The sequence below is a fragment of the Gobius niger genome, assembly GCF_951799975.1.
Source record: "Gobius niger genome assembly, chromosome: 13".
Lineage (NCBI taxonomy): Eukaryota > Metazoa > Chordata > Actinopteri > Gobiiformes > Gobiidae > Gobius > Gobius niger.
In genome coordinates, this window is record NC_136864.1 from 921,942 (window position 1) to 939,665 (window position 17,724).

General features: G+C 47.0%; 1 protein-coding gene across 1 annotated transcript; it reads right to left on the reverse strand.

Moving 5' to 3' along the window:
* Positions 1–214: 214 nt before the first annotated feature.
* On the reverse strand, positions 215–9,313 carry mex3a (mex-3 RNA binding family member A). The gene is made up of 2 exons (XM_079569277.1): positions 8,921–9,313; positions 215–1,244 (listed from the first exon to the last, which is right to left on the reverse strand). The coding sequence occupies exons 1-2, from the start codon at positions 9,264–9,266 to the stop codon at positions 217–219; spliced, it is 1,374 nt and encodes a 457-aa protein (XP_079425403.1). The 5' UTR covers positions 9,267–9,313; the 3' UTR covers positions 215–216.
* Between the last annotated feature and the right edge of the window lie 8,411 nt (positions 9,314–17,724).

Sequence of the window (17,724 nt, forward strand, 5' to 3'; positions counted from 1 at the left end):
GTCTTCAGAAGACTCCACACGCTGGTCTTCCTCCTCTTCTTCTTCTTCTTCTTCTTCTTCTTCTTCTTCTTCTGACAAAGTTCTTCATAGATTAAAAAAGCAGCAAAACCAAAACAATCGAAGCTTTAGAAACAAATCTTATAAAATATAGATGTTCATCGTGTAGGAAAAGCAAAGTCAGGTGTAAAAAGCGGGGGGGGGGTTGGGTCGGGGGCGTTAGGAGAATATCCGGATGGCCTGGGTCACCGTGCTGTGGCACATGGGGCACTCGGGCGTCTTCAGCTCGCAGATGCGGATGGCGCACTCCATGCAGAACAGGTTATGACCGCACGGCACCAGGGCGGCCGTCACTTTGCTCTCGAAGCAGGTCATGCAGTCCCGCACGCCGGCCGGGGGGGAGTCGGGCAGAGGCAGGCGCCCGGGGAAGCCCTCGCCTCCCGAAGGCTCGCTGTGGGCGCGGCGGGCGTGGGCGGGGCCGGCGGCGGGCGCCAGGCCGTCGGACAGGCCGGGCGAGCGGGTCAGGGGCAGGGCCAGGCCGGCGAAGCTCTTGGAGCGCTGCTGGGTGTAGAAGGCCTGTTTGAAGTCCGAGTCCCAGCTCTGGTCGGGGTCGAAGTAGGAGGCGGGCTTGTCCTTGAACACGCCGCCGTTGTCCCCGCCCCCCTGCGGCTCCGGGAAGTTCTGGCGGTAACTGCTGAGCGGTTTGCGCTGGGACACGCCCCACACCTGCTGCAGGCGGCTCTCCAGGGCCCCGCCCCCCCCGGGGGGCCCGGAGGAGCCCAGGCAGTCGTTCTCGTTGTTGTGCTCGTGCAGGCCGCCCGTGCGGAAGGCGATGTGCGCCTCGATCTCCTCGCGGGCGCGCTCGGCGTTACTGGGCGAGCCCGTGATCTCGAACACGGGGTCGCGGTCACGGCTGGGCGTGACGATGTATGTGCAGGTCTGCTGCTGGATGCGTTTGATGGTGGAGCCTTTGGGGCCGACCACCAGCCCGACCACGCGGTACGGCACGCGCACCTGGATGGTGGTCTGTCCGGGCAGCGGCGCCGGCGGCGAGCCGCTGAAGCTCAGGCCCAGCTTGTTCCTGGAGGCGCGAAGCATCGAGAAGTGCTCGGCCGCAGAGATGATCTCCCGCCGCGCCAACGCCACGTCCTCCTTCCGGCCCGTGATCAGGAACACGGGCTCCTCGCCGCGCACCGGCGTCTTTATGTACGTGTTGGTCTTAGCCCGGAGCGCCTTGATCTTACAGCCTGCGGAGAGAGAGACACACGTGTTAGAGCACACGCTAAGAACACGCTACAGCCTGCGGAGAGAGACACACGTGTTAGAGAACACGCTACAGCCTGCGGAGAGAGACACACGTGTTAGAGAACACGCAACAGCCTGCGGAGAGAGACACGCGTGTTAGAGAACACGCAAAGAACACGCTACAGCCTGTGGAGAGAGAGACACACGCGTGTTAGAGAACACGCTAAGAACACGCTAAGAACACGCAACAGCCTGCGGAGAGAGAGACACGCGTGTTAGAGAACACGCAAAGAACACGCTACAGCCTGTGGAGAGAGAGACACACGCGTGTTAGAGAACACGCTAAGAACACGCAAAGAACACGCTACAGCCTGTGGAGAGAGAGACACACGCGTGTTAGAGAACACGCTAAGAACACGCTAAGAACACGCAACAGCCTGCGGAGAGAGAGAGACACGTGTGTTAGAGAACACGCAAAGAACACGCAACAGCCTGCGGAGAGAGACACACGCGTGTTAAAGTATGACCAACACGCGACAAACCGTGTTACGGTGCGACTGAAACAACAGTGAACGTTTGGTCACTAACGTGTCAAACACTAACGTGTTTCTGTCGGTAAAGTCACATGACGAGGCTTTGAGACTTGAGAAACTGAAGAGGCTCAGAGGAGGAGCAAACAAACGAGGAGGTATCCGGGCGAGACTCAGGAGGAGCTGACCAGTGCAGGACACCACGCTCTGAGGATCTGAGGAGACGAAGGCGGAGCTTCAGTTTCCTCGACCGCGGCGGCTCAAATGCTCACTACAATGATGACAAACCTTCTGTTGGTCTGTAAATGCAGTAAATTAGAATAACTGCCTTGTATAAAATTGCTCTTTCAAAATGGCCGTAGCAAATGACTTGAAATAGGCCTCTGTCTCTTTAAGACGCTCCCTGACCCTTTCCGACACGCCCCCTCCACACGCTGTCTGTGGCATCACAACACTGCGCTCGTTGTCTCAACAGTATTGAAACTACGATCGGTGCATTTTAATTTTTATTGTTGGAAAGGAGCTACTGTTTATCACTTTGTGAACAATGGCCACACAGGATATTATTTGGAAACGAACCTTCCACACCGGACGCTTGGAAGGGGCTCTTGCCTGAAAAATAACTGCTGTTTGGAGGCTTCTCTTTGCATCTGCCATGCCCTATGGATCTCTAACTATACCCCCATGGACGACACCAGGATCTGCAGGAGCCCATACGATTCAAAGACGGACATTATCTGTGCAGGTGGACAATGTTTTTTCGAGGTTACCCGTTAGCTTGTTATAATCGACTACAGCTCATTGTTGATGAAAAGTCTGCAATAAACCACAAATGTGTAAAGCCAGGCTCATTGTGTGATCATCGTAAAGGCTGCTTCGAGTAGCTGCTGCTTTATTGACGTTATTTGTGCATAATATGCTGCCTGTTTTCAATGAATGTTGTGAAGGTGAAGGTTGTTAGCTTGTCGCGGCTAATAGTGCCTTAGCTCCGGGAGAAAACCACTCGGCTACGACTCACTGTAGATGAAATGTGAGCAATAAACTACGAAATCAACAAGCCAGACTCCGTGTGATCATTGTTAAACGGTTCTTTATGTGTGCGGTGCTTTTATTGACTTTATTTGTGCATATTTCTCGTTTTCACGTGATGACTCGAGGTTTAGCTTAGCATTAGCTTTCTCCGGAGGCTCTGTGCATCATCAAGGCCCAGCGCAGAACCAGACACTGAAATAAGTGTTCTTGTCACCGGTTTTAATCCTGGGTGTTTCGGTAACAGAAACACTGATGTGTGTCTTTGTAAAAGTCTCAGAGTACACAGAACACATGAAGCTAATCCTCCATGATGACTCTGTTTACATCTTAGGGCTGGACACTGCGGGGAGGGGGTTCTGCAGAGGGACAGTGGTTGGTTACTCGGCTGGTGACGAAAGCTCGGAGGCGTCTCCAGGAGGTGGGGGCGTTCCTAGCAGGACTCAGGCAAACCTATCCCTAAAATGGCCGCCATCAGAGTTTCTACAGATGACTCAGAAATACGTGAATGTGCCAAGGCAACACTTCAGCCATGTTTTTAATGAGGGAATGACTTAATAACATGATGTAAAGCTTGAAAAAGTCAATTTTGCATAAAAATAAAGTGCAGCTGATACAGAGATTATTGCACATGTTACTTTACAGTAATTATTATTATCATGATTAATATTATTATATGATTATTATTATAATGAGCCACATCTGAAGGACAGATCATCATCTTGAGGAAGCCACAGTCCGGCAGCAGCGGAATGAGCGTAATGTAACTGTGCATCGTCCTGATAAATAAATTAATGAATCAAACTGATGTTTTACAAAGATGGAGCGCGATGTAGCTCCGCCTTTATCCTCCTGAACACGGATATCTGAGTCAATAATCCACTGCAGCTCGGATCCTATTGTATATCTTTTATGTTGCAGATTTTTGCTCATTATTTGTGAATCAGAGATTTGCCGTTTGGTTTTTGAACTGACTTTTGTCTAGATGAATGAAATGAGAAATGTCTTGAGTGAATGAGCCTCTCACACGGCGCCCCCTGCTGTCACACCAGCCGTGCACATCAGCATCAGTGACCCGGAAAAGGAAGAGTCCCAAAAGAACCATGTGGAGCATTTTTCAGAGGGAGAAACATTTACACGATTCTGTGAAGGTTTGGAGAAACTCAGTATTTTCTTCTTTAATTTGAAACCTGCCCATTTTAGCCTGAAATAAAAATTAAAAAAAATTCTACAAATGCAGTCGTCTGGACCGAGTTTCTCCAGCTCGGCTTTGCCCAAATCTAAAAGCTCCTTGACCGAAGAGCAACAGCGTAATGCCTGATTTGAAAGCTAAGACCTTCAAAAGTGATGGAAACCTTTTGTCACGTTGTCGCCGCATTTTTGTCACGTTTTTGTTGCTTTTTCATGACTTTTTTTAGGCTTTTTAGTGGGTTTTCATCACGTGTTTTTTTGGCACTTTTTGCTTTTTTTCAGTCACATTTTTGTGTTTTTTTGTTGTGTTTTTGTTGTGTTTTTGTTCTGTTATTATGGGTTTTTTGTTGGTTTTTCATGACTTTTTTGAGGCTTTTTAGTGGGTTTTCATCACGTGTTTTTTTGGCACTTTTTGTGTTTTTTTGTTGTGTTTTTGTTCTGTTATTATGGGTTTTTTGTTGGTTTTTCATTGCTTTTTTCCCCATTGTTTTGTTGTCATGTTTTTGTCACTTTTTTGTCACTTTTTTGAGGCTTTTTAGTGGGTTTTCATCACATGGTTTTTTTGGCACTTTTTGTGTTTTTGTTCTGTTATTATGGGTTTTTTGTTGTGTTTTTGTTCTGTTATTATGTTTTTTTGGGGGGTTTTTCATTGCTTTTTCCCCATTGCTTTGTTGTCATGTTTTTGTCACTTTTTTGTTGCTTTTCCGGCACAGTTTTTCTCCGTGTTCATCCTCGTCTTTGAAGCTTTTAGATTGAGGTAAAGCTCGGTTGAGGCCCCGCTGGGCTCTTCCAGAGTGGACATGTGGCCCCGATCATGGCCACACTGTGAAACCGTGAAAACAGGTTTAGGTTCTACTGAAATCTGATCAAACACTAAAGGAAGAGACTTCATGTTTCAGCTCAAATCAAATGTTGTCGCCATTTTTTTCCTTCAATATTTGCCCCATTTCACCCAATCTTTTTTTTCTTTTCTTGTTTTTTCCTTCTTACTAATTTTCCTACATTGATTCTCGATTTTACAATTGTAACATGACTTTTCCTCATTTTAAGTCCCGCCTTTGCAGATGATCCTGATGTTGTTTTTCTGTTTCCTGGATCCAGACCACACATATTCCAGAGCAGATATCGGATAAAACATCGGCCCGATATCGATGCTCAGCCGCACACGAGACCTGACTCTGCTTAGACGTTTTTATTGAAACAGTCATGTGACCTTTGACCTCTTCAGAATGAAACCTCCTGAGGGCCCGAGTGTCTGGGCTGCAGGAGATAATCATGATGTTGTTATTACATTATTGTTCAGACACATGTAAGAAACTCAATTTAATCTGACTTTACTCAACCCCTTAACTCCCACCTGAGCTGAGCACATTTTCTCCAGTTCGGCTTTACCCCAATCCAAAAGCGACAGAACTGAGACGAAAACAATGATGGAAATGTGACAAAAAAATGATTTAAAAAAAGACAAAAAATGGACAAAAAAATTGACGAAAAATGACAAACAATTTACTTAAAAATGATAAAAAATGACGAAAAAATTATTTAAAAAAAGGACAAAAAATGGACGAAAAAATGACAAAAAAATTTACAAAAAATGACAAAAATGTGACAAAAAGTGAAAAAAGCAATGAAGAAAAAAAATTACAAAAATGACTTGAATAACCAAAAAAAAACGAGAAAAAAGATCCATTCAGATGAGTTTTGTAGGTCTTAGCTTTCAAATGAGGCGTTACACTGGCCTACAGGATTGGGGTAAAGCTGAACTGGAGAGAACGCTCTCGGTTCAGGCGGGAGTTAAGAGGTTAAACTGTCTTTGTTTTCTCTGTCAGGTCAGTGGTTCCCAAACTCTTCCGTCCGGCGTCCCCCCTGAAGTCCTGACTTTTATTACATTATTATTACAATGTTATTACACTGTGACTAAACTACGACAGAAGCCAAACATCACAAATCAAAAACCTCATTAAACTTTCCTTTAAAGCAGTACTAAGTAACTCTTCCCCCTAGAGGCCATGAGCGCAACTGCAGGTGTCGTAGCAAGTTAAGATTTTTTAACTTATAACATTTTTTTTTCACTCAAACTTGGCTGTAAATACTGTTTAAAGTGATGTTAGCCGCAGTTAGCTTTGCCCGTTAGCATGTTAGCTTCTTCTTCGTGATTCCATTAGTGTGTATTGCTTTCTCCGCACCGGTGGCAGAGAAGTTGCAAACATGGTTTTCTGTCCAGAGACACCAGGGGGCGATGAAAGACCCTCCAATCATCCCATAAACACTTGTATCACCCCCACAGGGACGACGGGGAGGATTTATTAAGGTAAATACGTTACTTAGTACTGCTTTAAATTAACATGAATAATCTGCTCACTTTCACGGGCCCCGGGTTGGGGACCCCGGGTTGAGGACCACTGTCAGTGACCGTTTTATTACGACAGAAAGGTGGAATTGTCCCATTATTAACCGTATTTATTACACTTGTTACGACTTTCATCTGGTCAGAACAATAAAGTAATAACGACTGTTCAGGGAATCGTTATTACAGGTTTAACCTCTTAACCCCCGCCTGAACCCAGAGGAGCTTTTTCCTCACGTCACATTTTTTTTCCATCACTTTTTTGTTGGGTGTTCAACTCATTTTAGTAACTTTTTTGTCATTTTTTGTCACATTTTTGTCATTTTTTGTCACATTTTTGTCATTTTTTTGTCACATTTTTGCCACTTTTTCATCAATTTTTCGTCACTTTTTTGTCACATTTTTATCACATTTTTGTTATTTTTTTAAACACTTTTTTGTCATATTTTTGTAATTTTTTTGTAATTTTTTTGTCACATTTTTGCCACTTTTTCATCCATTTTTCGTCACTTTTTTGTCAATGTTTTTGTCACTTCTTTGTCACATTTTTATCAATTTTTTATCACATTTTTGTCACATTTTTGTAATTTTTTCATCAATTTTTCGTCACTTTTTTGTCACATTTTTATCACATTTTTGTAATTTTTTAATCACTTTTTTATCATATTTTTGTAATTTTTTTGTCACATTTTTGCCATTTCTCCGCCAATTTGTTGTGACATTTTTTGCCTCTTTTTCATCCATTTTTCATCCCTTTTTTGTCCCATTTCCATCATTGTTTTCGTCCCAGTTTTCTCACTTTTTCCCAGAAGCTTTTGGATTGGGGTAAAGCCGACCTGGAGAAAATGCTCTCGGTTCGGGCGGGTGTTAAGGGGTTAAATGTATGACGTCATCGTTTACAGGAATCAAAGATCACGAACTGCAGCTTTAACGTCTGTCTGACCTTTAACCCTTCACCGCTTTAACCAAGAGCATTTCCTCCAGTTTGTTGCTATTTTGAGGCTTTTAGATTTGGGTAAAGCCACACTGGAGCCCGATGCTTTTGCCGATGCTCAAACACGTGTCGTCCAGAACCAGAAAAACAGAAGAACGTCAGGCTCGTCTGTAGAGGGGCCCTGGATGTGAGGGGCCCTGGATGTGAGGGGCCCTGGATGTGAGGGGTCCTGGATGAGAGGGGACCTGGATGTGAGGGGCCCTGGATGTGAGGGGCCCTGGATGTGAGGGGTCCTGGATGAGAGGGGACCTGGATGTGAGGGGCCCTGGATGTGAGGGACCCTGGATGTGAGGAGACCTGGATGAGAGGGGTCCTGGATGTGAGGGGCTCTGGATGTGAGGAGCCCTGGATGTGAGGGACCCTGGATGTGAGGGACCCTGGATGAGAGGGGCCCTGGATGTGAGGGGTCCTGGATGTGAGGGACCCTGGATGTGAGGGGCTCTGGATGTGAGGAGCCCTGGATGTGAGGGACCCTGGATGTGAGGGACCCTGGATGAGAGGGGCCCTGGATGTGAGGGACCCTGGATGTGACGGACCCTGGATGTGAGGGGTTCTGGATGAGAGGGGCCCTGGATGAGAGGGGCCCTGGATGAGAGGGGCCCTGGATGTGAGGGGCCCTGGATGTGAGGGGCCCTGGATGTGAAGGGCCCTGGATGTGAGGGACCCTGGATGTGAGGGGTCCTGGATGTGAGGGGTCCTGGATGTGAGGGGTCCTGGATGTGAGGGGTCCTGGATGTGAGGGACCCTGGATGTGAGGGGTCCTGGATGTGAGGGGCCCTGGATGTGAGGGGTCCTGGATGTGAGGGGCCCTGGATGTGAGGGGTCCTGGATGTGAGGGGCCCTGGATGAGAGGGGCCCTGGATGTGAGGGGCCCTGGATGTGAGGGGCCCTGGATGAGAGGGGCCCTGGATGTGAGGGGCCCTGGCTGCGCGGGGCCTGTACTTGCTGCGCTCCGCTCCGCAGCCCCCTCCCGCACTGATGGGGCTCAGTGATGGAGCTGATGGAGGTGGGTGTGTCGGTGTGTCGGTGTCTCGGGCCAAACAACAACACGCCGCCGCTGTTCCGCCGCCTCGCGCGGGGCCCGGGGGTCGGGGAGGCTCCGCCGGTGTCCGGGGGTCAGCGGGGGACACGCGGGGACACGCGGGGACACGCGGAGCCACGCACGCCCCGCTCCTCCTCAGCTCCACGTGCTTACGCTACAATCCCAGGGCTTTGTGTCTGTCCTGACGCGCCCCTCCCTGCGCCCCGTCTGCGCGCGCCCCGTGCGTCTGGGCTCCGCGCGGATCGATAAACCTATCGATGATCGGGACGCGGAAACACCGTGTTCCGCGCGGAGGCTCCTGCCCGGTCCGTCCGCAGTGAGTGGCCCCGGACTTTCCGCGCGAGAGGAACAAAGAAGCACGCGGCTCTTTGTCCCGCAGAGGCAGAGCCGCCGCACGTGTGTGGACCCCCCCGCGCCCCGGGACCCCCCAGCACCGCCGGACCTCCCGGAGCTCCTCCCGGGGCTCCTCCCGGGCTCCTCCCGGGGCTCGGTCCTGCCTCAGACACAAAGAGCGACACAAAGAAGCCGCGGGAAAGTGAGTTTACCTTGTCTCCCCACGATCTCCGCCACATGCTCCGAGCTCGGCACCGGGACGCACTCCGTGATGTTGCAGCCGCGCGCCTTGGCGTTGCCCTCGGGCGGCTCGTACTGCTGCTGCTGCTGGTGGTGGTTGTTGTTGTTGTTGTTGACTCCCGGGGGCGCGCCGTCCTCACCTTCCCCCAGACCGTCCCCCAGACCCAACAGAGACAACTGGCCCAGCGCGACCCGCAGCGCGCGGGACTCCTCCTCGTCCTCGTCCGGCGGCACGTGCAGCGCCTCGCTCCCGAAGGCGTCCCCGGTGTAGCCGCCGTTTTTCTCCATGATCCCCGCCAGCAGCAGCAGGCTCGGCATGGTCTCACAGAGGAAGAGCTGAAGGTCTGTTCACACAGGCGCACAAAGAGCGGACACAAAGGCAGGAGCGGCGCGCCAGGGAGGGCTGCGTCAGCGCGTCAGCGCGAGGAGGCTCCGCCCAGCGCCCGCCCCCTGAGAGCAGAGAGTCCCCCCTGTCCCCACACTCACCCTTCACTCAGCCCCCGCGCGCATCTCTTCACTGAAGGGGGACACTGCTGCAACACGGAGATAAAAATAAATAAATAGATAAATAAATAGATAGATAAATAGATAGATAAATAGATAGACAAATAAATAAATAAATAAATAAATAAACAAAGGGTCCAGTTTTGTCTCTAAACAAACATGTTTCTTTCACTGATTCAGTTTCTCCACATTAACTGTACATTTCAAGATTCACACAGATTTTTACACAAACAAAAAAAGATCAGAGCAAATTAAAGCCGCAAGCGGCATTGCACGGCACAGCCTCCACCGAGGGCGGGACCCGCCCGGGACACGCCCACTCCAGTTTATCGCCCTGATGTTCATTAAACTCAAAACTATATTTCAGCCTCAGCGTGTGAATAACACACTTTACTAAACCTGAGGAAACTCCAGTGTTCAGCAGCTCAGTGTGTGACAACACAACAACACACACACACAACAACACAAACACACAAGACACAATCACAACAACAACACAAACACACAACAACACAAACACACAAGACACAATCACAACAACAACACAAACACACAACAACACAAACACACAACAACACAAACACACAAGACACAATCACAACAACAACACAAACACACAACAACACAAACACACAACAACACAAACACACAAGACACAATCACAACAACACACACACAAGACACAATCCCAACAACAACAACACAATACACACAACACACACACACAAACACACAACACACACACATAGCCACAACCTGCAGGTGGCGCTAGTGCGCCCCAAATCTTGTTGTCATTTCCAGATCAGTGTGGACCGCCCTGACGGGCCGTAGTTCCATGTGCGCCTCCACACGCTCCTGACAGGGGGCGCTAACGCGCTGTCCACACGCTCCTGACAGGGGGATCTATGTAGTATAACATGGGGGTTCCTGGTCGTCACCATGGCAACACTGTATACAACACAGCCTGGGTCCCATTGACCTTTTGGATCAGGATCTCGTCGGCCCTCGGGTCAGTAATAACAACAGTAATAACAACAGTATTAACAGTAACAACAGTAATAACAGTAATAACAGTAATAACAGTAATAACAACAGTAATAACAGTAATAACAGTAATAACAACAGTATTAACAGTAACAACAGTAATAACAGTAATAACAGTAATAACAGTAATAACAACAGTAATAACAGTAATAACAGTAATAACAACAGTAATAACAGTAATAACAGTAATAACAACAGTAATAACAGTAGTAATAACAGTAATAACACTTTAAGATGGATGTTATTATATTACATGGATATACACATGTAATATAATATACATATTATATTACATTTCCCGCTCATAAACAGGAGCCAGTCACAAAGGTGGAAATGTATCACATGTTTTCAGTGTTGGAGAATAGTTACAGAATACTGGATACTTTTGAATACTTTCAAAGTACATTATATCTCTGTACAAATGTGTTATATATATTATCATTTATGTATAAATACAGTATATGTTTATTTTTGCTCGTTATGAATAAAAAGCTTTTTCCCTGATTATTGTAACGTCATCTTTGATTTGAGTAAAGTAACTGTAATCTAAATACTTTCACATGTACTTGTAACTGTTACTACATTATCCCGTTATATCCCAACACTGTTTATTATTCTTATATATGTGTAAAGTTACAGATGTTTCTGTGACAAATGTAAATATTGTCCAGAGGTTTAAATGTGTGGTTTTAGATCCACAGATGTTCTCAGAGGAAAAACAACTGTAAACATTTAAATGATGAAGCGTCGCCTCCTTGTGGTTAAAGAGAGAAAATAATCTTTAAATGGATGATTTCCTGAATAACTCACAGAACAGAAGAACTGCACATCTGTAAACATGTGTCTGTAAACATGTGTCCGTAAACATGTGTCCGTAAACACGTGTGTGTAAACACTTGTCTGTAAACACGTGTAAGTAAACATGTGTCCGTAAACATGTGTCCGTAAACACGTGTCCGTAAACATGTGTGTGTAAACACTTGTCCGTAAACATGTGTCTGTAAACACTTGTCTGTAAACATGTGTGTGTAAACATGTGTCTGTAAACACTTGTCTGTAAACATGTGTGTGTAAACATGTGTCTGTAAACATGTGTCCGTAAACACGTGTGTGTAAACACTTGTCTGTAAACACGTGTAAGTAAACATGTGTCCGTAAACATGTGTCCGTAAACACGTGTCCGTAAACACGTGTGTGTAAACACTTGTCCGTAAACATGTGTCTGTAAACACTTGTCTGTAAACATGTGTGTGTAAACATGTGTCTGTAAACACTTGTCTGTAAACATGTGTGTGTAAACATGTGTCTGTAAACATGTGTCCGTAAACACGTGTGTGTAAACACTTGTCTGTAAACATGTGTCTGTAAACACGTGTCCGTAAACATGTGTCTGTAAACATGTGTCCGTAAACATGTGTCTGTTAAACACGCGTCCGTAAATAAAACACACGGAACATAAGAAATAGAATATTTATTTCACAAAAAAACAAAAACACACCATTTACAAAAACCATGACCTTCATTTAAAGACACTTCAGCAGCACAAAAACCAGACACCCCACCCACTCATCTTCACTTCTGTACCTTTAAAACGACATAAAGGAGCAGCGTTTCCCACCACCGACCGCAAACACGGCGTCCACGGCCCGGTTCAGGCCCCCGCACCGCTGTTCACACTGACCCACACAGAGGGGGATAAACTAAAGCACTTTATATGACCGGAGGATAAACTAAAGCACTTTATATGACCGGAGAATAAACTAAAGCACTTTAGGAGGAGACGCTGCAGGGGGATGTGACCGGAGGATAAACTAAAGCACTTTAAGAGGAGACGCCGCAGGGGGGATGTGACCGGAGGATAAACTAAAGCACTTTAAGAGGAGACGCTGCAGGGGGATGTGACCGGAGGATAAACTAAAGCACTTTAAGAGGAGACGCCGCAGGGGGATGTGACCGGAGGATAAACTAAAGCACTTTAAGAGGAGACGCAGCAGGGGGATGTGACCGGAGGATAAACTAAAGCACTTTAAGAGGAGACGCCGCAGGGGGATGTGACCGGAGGATAAACTAAAGCACTTTATATGACCGGAGGATAAACTAAAGCACTTTATATGACCGGAGGATAAACTAAAGCACTTTAAGAGGAGACGCTGCAGGGGGATGTGACCGGAGGATAAACTAAAGCACTTTAAGAGGAGGCGCTGCAGGGGGGATGTGACCGGAGGATAAACTAAAGCACTTTAAGAGGAGACGCTGCAGGGGGATGTGACCGGAGGATAAACTAAAGCACTTTAAGAGGAGACGCCGCAGGGGGATGTGACCGGAGGATAAACTAAAGCACTTTAAGAGGAGACGCAGCAGGGGGATGTGACCGGAGGATAAACTAAAGCACTTTAAGAGGAGACGCCGCAGGGGGATGTGACCGGAGGGTAAACTAAAGCACTTTAAGAGGAGGCGCTGCAGGGGGATGTGACCGGAGAATAAACTAAAGCACTTTAAGAGGAGGCGCTGCAGGGGGATGTGACCGGAGGGTAAACTAAAGCACTTTAAGAGGAGGCGCTGCAGGGGGATGTGACCGGAGGATAAACTAAAGCACTTTAAGAGGAGGCGCCGCAGGGGGATGTGACCGGAGGATAAACTAAAGCACTTTAGGAGGAGACGCTGCAGGGGGATGTGACCGGAGGATAAACTAAAGCACTTTAGGAGGAGACGCTGCAGGGGGATGTGACCGGAGGGTAAACTAAAGCACTTTAAGAGGAGGCGCTGCAGGGGGATGTGACCGGAGGGTAAACTAAAGCACTTTAAGAGGAGGCGCTGCAGGGGGATGTGACCGGAGGATAAACTAAAGCACTTTAAGAGGAGACGCCGCAGGGGGATGTGACCGGAGGATAAACTAAAGCACTTTAAGAGGAGACGCTGCAGGGGGATGTGACCGGAGGATAAACTAAAGCACTTTAAGAGGAGACGCCGCAGGGGGATGTGACCGGAGAATAAACTAAAGCACTTTAAGAGGAGACGCTGCAGGGGGATGTGACCGGAGGATAAACTAAAGCTCTTTAGGAGGAGACGCTGCAGGGGGGATGTGACCGGAGGATAAACTAAAGCACTTTAAGAGGAGACGCTGCAGGGGGATGTGACCGGAGGATAAACTAAAGCACTTTAGGAGGAGACGCCGCAGGGGGATGTGACCGGAGGATAAACTAAAGCACTTTAAGAGGAGACGCTGCAGGGGGATGTGACCGGAGGATAAACTAAAGCACTTTAAGAGGAGACGCCGCAGGGGGATGTGACCGGAGGATAAACTAAAGCACTTTAGGAGGAGACGCCGCAGGGGGATGTGACCGGAGGATAAACTAAAGCACTTTAAGAGGAGACGCCGCAGGGGGGATGTGACCGGAGGATAAACTAAAGCACTTTAAGAGGAGACGCTGCAGGGGGATGTGACCGGAGGATAAACTAAAGCACTTTAAGAGGAGACGCCGCAGGGGGATGTGACCGGAGGATAAACTAAAGCACTTTAAGAGGAGACGCAGCAGGGGGATGTGACCGGAGGATAAACTAAAGCACTTTAAGAGGAGACGCCGCAGGGGGATGTGACCGGAGGATAAACTAAAGCACTTTATATGACCGGAGGATAAACTAAAGCACTTTATATGACCGGAGGATAAACTAAAGCACTTTAAGAGGAGACGCTGCAGGGGGATGTGACCGGAGGATAAACTAAAGCACTTTAAGAGGAGGCGCTGCAGGGGGGATGTGACCGGAGGATAAACTAAAGCACTTTAAGAGGAGACGCTGCAGGGGGATGTGACCGGAGGATAAACTAAAGCACTTTAAGAGGAGACGCCGCAGGGGGATGTGACCGGAGGATAAACTAAAGCACTTTAAGAGGAGACGCAGCAGGGGGATGTGACCGGAGGATAAACTAAAGCACTTTAAGAGGAGACGCCGCAGGGGGATGTGACCGGAGGGTAAACTAAAGCACTTTAAGAGGAGGCGCTGCAGGGGGATGTGACCGGAGAATAAACTAAAGCACTTTAAGAGGAGGCGCTGCAGGGGGATGTGACCGGAGAATAAACTAAAGCACTTTAGGAGGAGACGCTGCAGGGGGATGTGACCGGAGGATAAACTAAAGCACTTTAGGAGGAGACGCTGCAGGGGGATGTGACCGGAGGATAAACTAAAGCACTTTAGGAGGAGACGCTGCAGGGGGATGTGACCGGAGGGTAAACTAAAGCACTTTAAGAGGAGGCGCTGCAGGGGGATGTGACCGGAGGGTAAACTAAAGCACTTTAAGAGGAGGCGCTGCAGGGGGATGTGACCGGAGAATAAACTAAAGCACTTTAGGAGGAGACGCTGCAGGGGGATGTGACCGGAGGATAAACTAAAGCACTTTAAGAGGAGACGCCGCAGGGGGATGTGACCGGAGGATAAACTAAAGCACTTTAAGAGGAGACGCTGCAGGGGGATGTGACCGGAGGATAAACTAAAGCACTTTAAGAGGAGACGCCGCAGGGGGATGTGACCGGAGAATAAACTAAAGCACTTTAAGAGGAGACGCCGCAGGGGGATGTGACCGGAGAATAAACTAAAGCACTTTAAGAGGAGACGCTGCAGGGGGATGTGACCGGAGGATAAACTAAAGCACTTTAGGAGGAGACGCCGCAGGGGGATGTGACCGGAGGATAAACTAAAGCACTTTAAGAGGAGACGCTGCAGGGGGATGTGACCGGAGGATAAACTAAAGCACTTTAAGAGGAGACGCCGCAGGGGGATGTGACCGGAGGATAAACTAAAGCACTTTAGGAGGAGACGCCGCAGGGGGATGTGACCGGAGGATAAACTAAAGCACTTTAAGAGGAGACGTTGCAGGGGGGATGTGACCGGGGGATAAACTAAAGCACTTTAAGAGGAGACGCTGCAGGGGGATGTGACCGGAGGATAAACTAAAGCACTTTAGGAGGAGACGCTGCAGGGGGATGTGACCGGAGGATAAACTAAAGCACTTTAAGAGGAGACGCCGCAGGGGGATGTGACCGGAGGATAAACTAAAGCACTTTAAGAGGAGGCGCTGCAGGGGGGTGTGACCGGAGGATAAACTAAAGCACTTTAAGAGGAGACGCAGCAGGGGGATGTGACCGGAGGATAAACTAAAGCACTTTAAGAGGAGGCGCTGCAGGGGGGTGTGACCGGAGGATAAACTAAAGCACTTTAAGAGGAGACGCTGCAGGGGGATGTGACCGGGGGATAAACTAAAGCACTTTAAGAGGAGACGCTGCAGGGGGATGTGACCGGGGGATAAACTAAAACAGTTTAAGAGGAGACGCCGCAGGGGGATGTGACCGGAGAATAAACTAAAGCACTTTAAGAGGAGGCGCCGCAGGGGGAAGTGACCGGAGAATAAACTAAAGCACTTTAAGAGGAGACGCCGCAGGGGGATGTGACCGGGGGATAAACTAAAGCACTTTAAGAGGAGACGCTGCAGGGGGATGTGACCGGAGGATAAACTAAAGCACTTTAAGAGGAGACGCTGCAGGGGGATGTGACCGGAGGATAAACTAAAGCACTTTAAGAGGAGGCGCTGCAGGGGGATGTGACCGGAGGATAAACTAAAGCTCTTTAAGAGGAGGCGCTGCAGGGGGATGTGACCGGAGAATAAACTAAAGCACTTTAGGAGGAGGCGCTGCAGGGGGATGTGACCGGAGGATAAACTAAAGCTCTTTAAGAGGAGGCGCTGCAGGGGGATGTGACCGGAGGATAAACTAAAGCTCTTTAAGAGGAGGCGCTGCAGGGGGATGTGACCGGAGAATAAACTAAAGCACTTTAGGAGGAGGCGCTGCAGGGGGATGTGACCGGAGGATAAACTAAAGCACTTTAAGAGGAGGCGCTGCAGGGGGATGTGACCGGAGGATAAACTAAAGCTCTTTAAGAGGAGGCGCTGCAGGGGGATGTGACCGGAGAATAAACTAAAGCACTTTAGGAGGAGGCGCCGCAGGGGGATGTGACCGGAGAATAAACTAAAGCACTTTAAGAGGAGACGCTGCAGGGGGATATGACCGGAGGATAAACTAAAGCACTTTAAGAGGAGACGCTGCAGGGGGATGTGACCGGAGGATGAACTAAAGCACTTTAAGAGGAGACGCTGCAGGGGGATGTGACCGGAGGATAAACTAAAGCACTTTAAGAGGAGACGCCGCAGGAACTGGAGAACCTTACAGGTAAAAACCTTCTAAATGTGGCTGAGGAAAGTGTGGAGTCAGAGGGGAATGAAAACGCCTGAAAGTTTAGTCCCTTTTGAAAACTGTTCCAAAATGTTAAAGTTAAATAAAATAGGAAAAAAAAAATGTATATATATATAAATATATATATATATATATATATATATATATATATATATATATATATATATATTTCTTTTTTTTTTTTTATTTCTTTTTTTTCATTTATTTACACTTTTCAAACAGTTTCCAGGCATATCCAATGTGTTCCAAAATAGTCATTTAAGAAAATCTACAAAATATACTTTTTTTTTTTTACTTTTGAAGCATTTTCCAAGCTTTTTCTTTTTTTATACATAAGAAGCAAACTTTTCAAAAATGTTCCAAACTTTAAAAAAAGTCACAAAAAAGTGTTTTTTTTAAATAAATAATAATTATTATTATATTTATATTATATATTATATTATATTATATTTAAACTTTTCAGACAGTTTCCAGGCATATCCAAAGTGTTCCAAGACTTATAAATAAAAAACGCTAACTTTCCCAATTTTTTTCAAAAAATGTTACAAAAGTAAAAATATATATATATATACATTCTTTTTTCAAAAAGTGAAAATATATTTATTTTTAATTTGTTTTGATTTAAACTTTTCAAATATTTTCCAAACTGTTCCAAAATGTAAAAAAAAACAAAAAACCTTTCTAACATTTTCCAGACGTTTCCAAAGTTTTCCAAGATAATCAAAATATTTCAAAAAAATTTAAAAGTGTTCTAAAAATTTTGCAACATTTTCCGAAACTCTTCCAAAAATAATAATTTCCACATTTTTTCCAAACTTTCACAACATTTTCTAAACTTCCAAACTGTAACTGTGAATCTCCGGCTCAAAACGTCAGAGAAAAAACATCATAAAAAGAGTTTTTACTTAAAAACGTTCAGGAGGAACTCGACACAAATCTCCATAAAAACCTCGGAGTTTCCAGAGTTTCCTGCAGCGTCTCGTCTT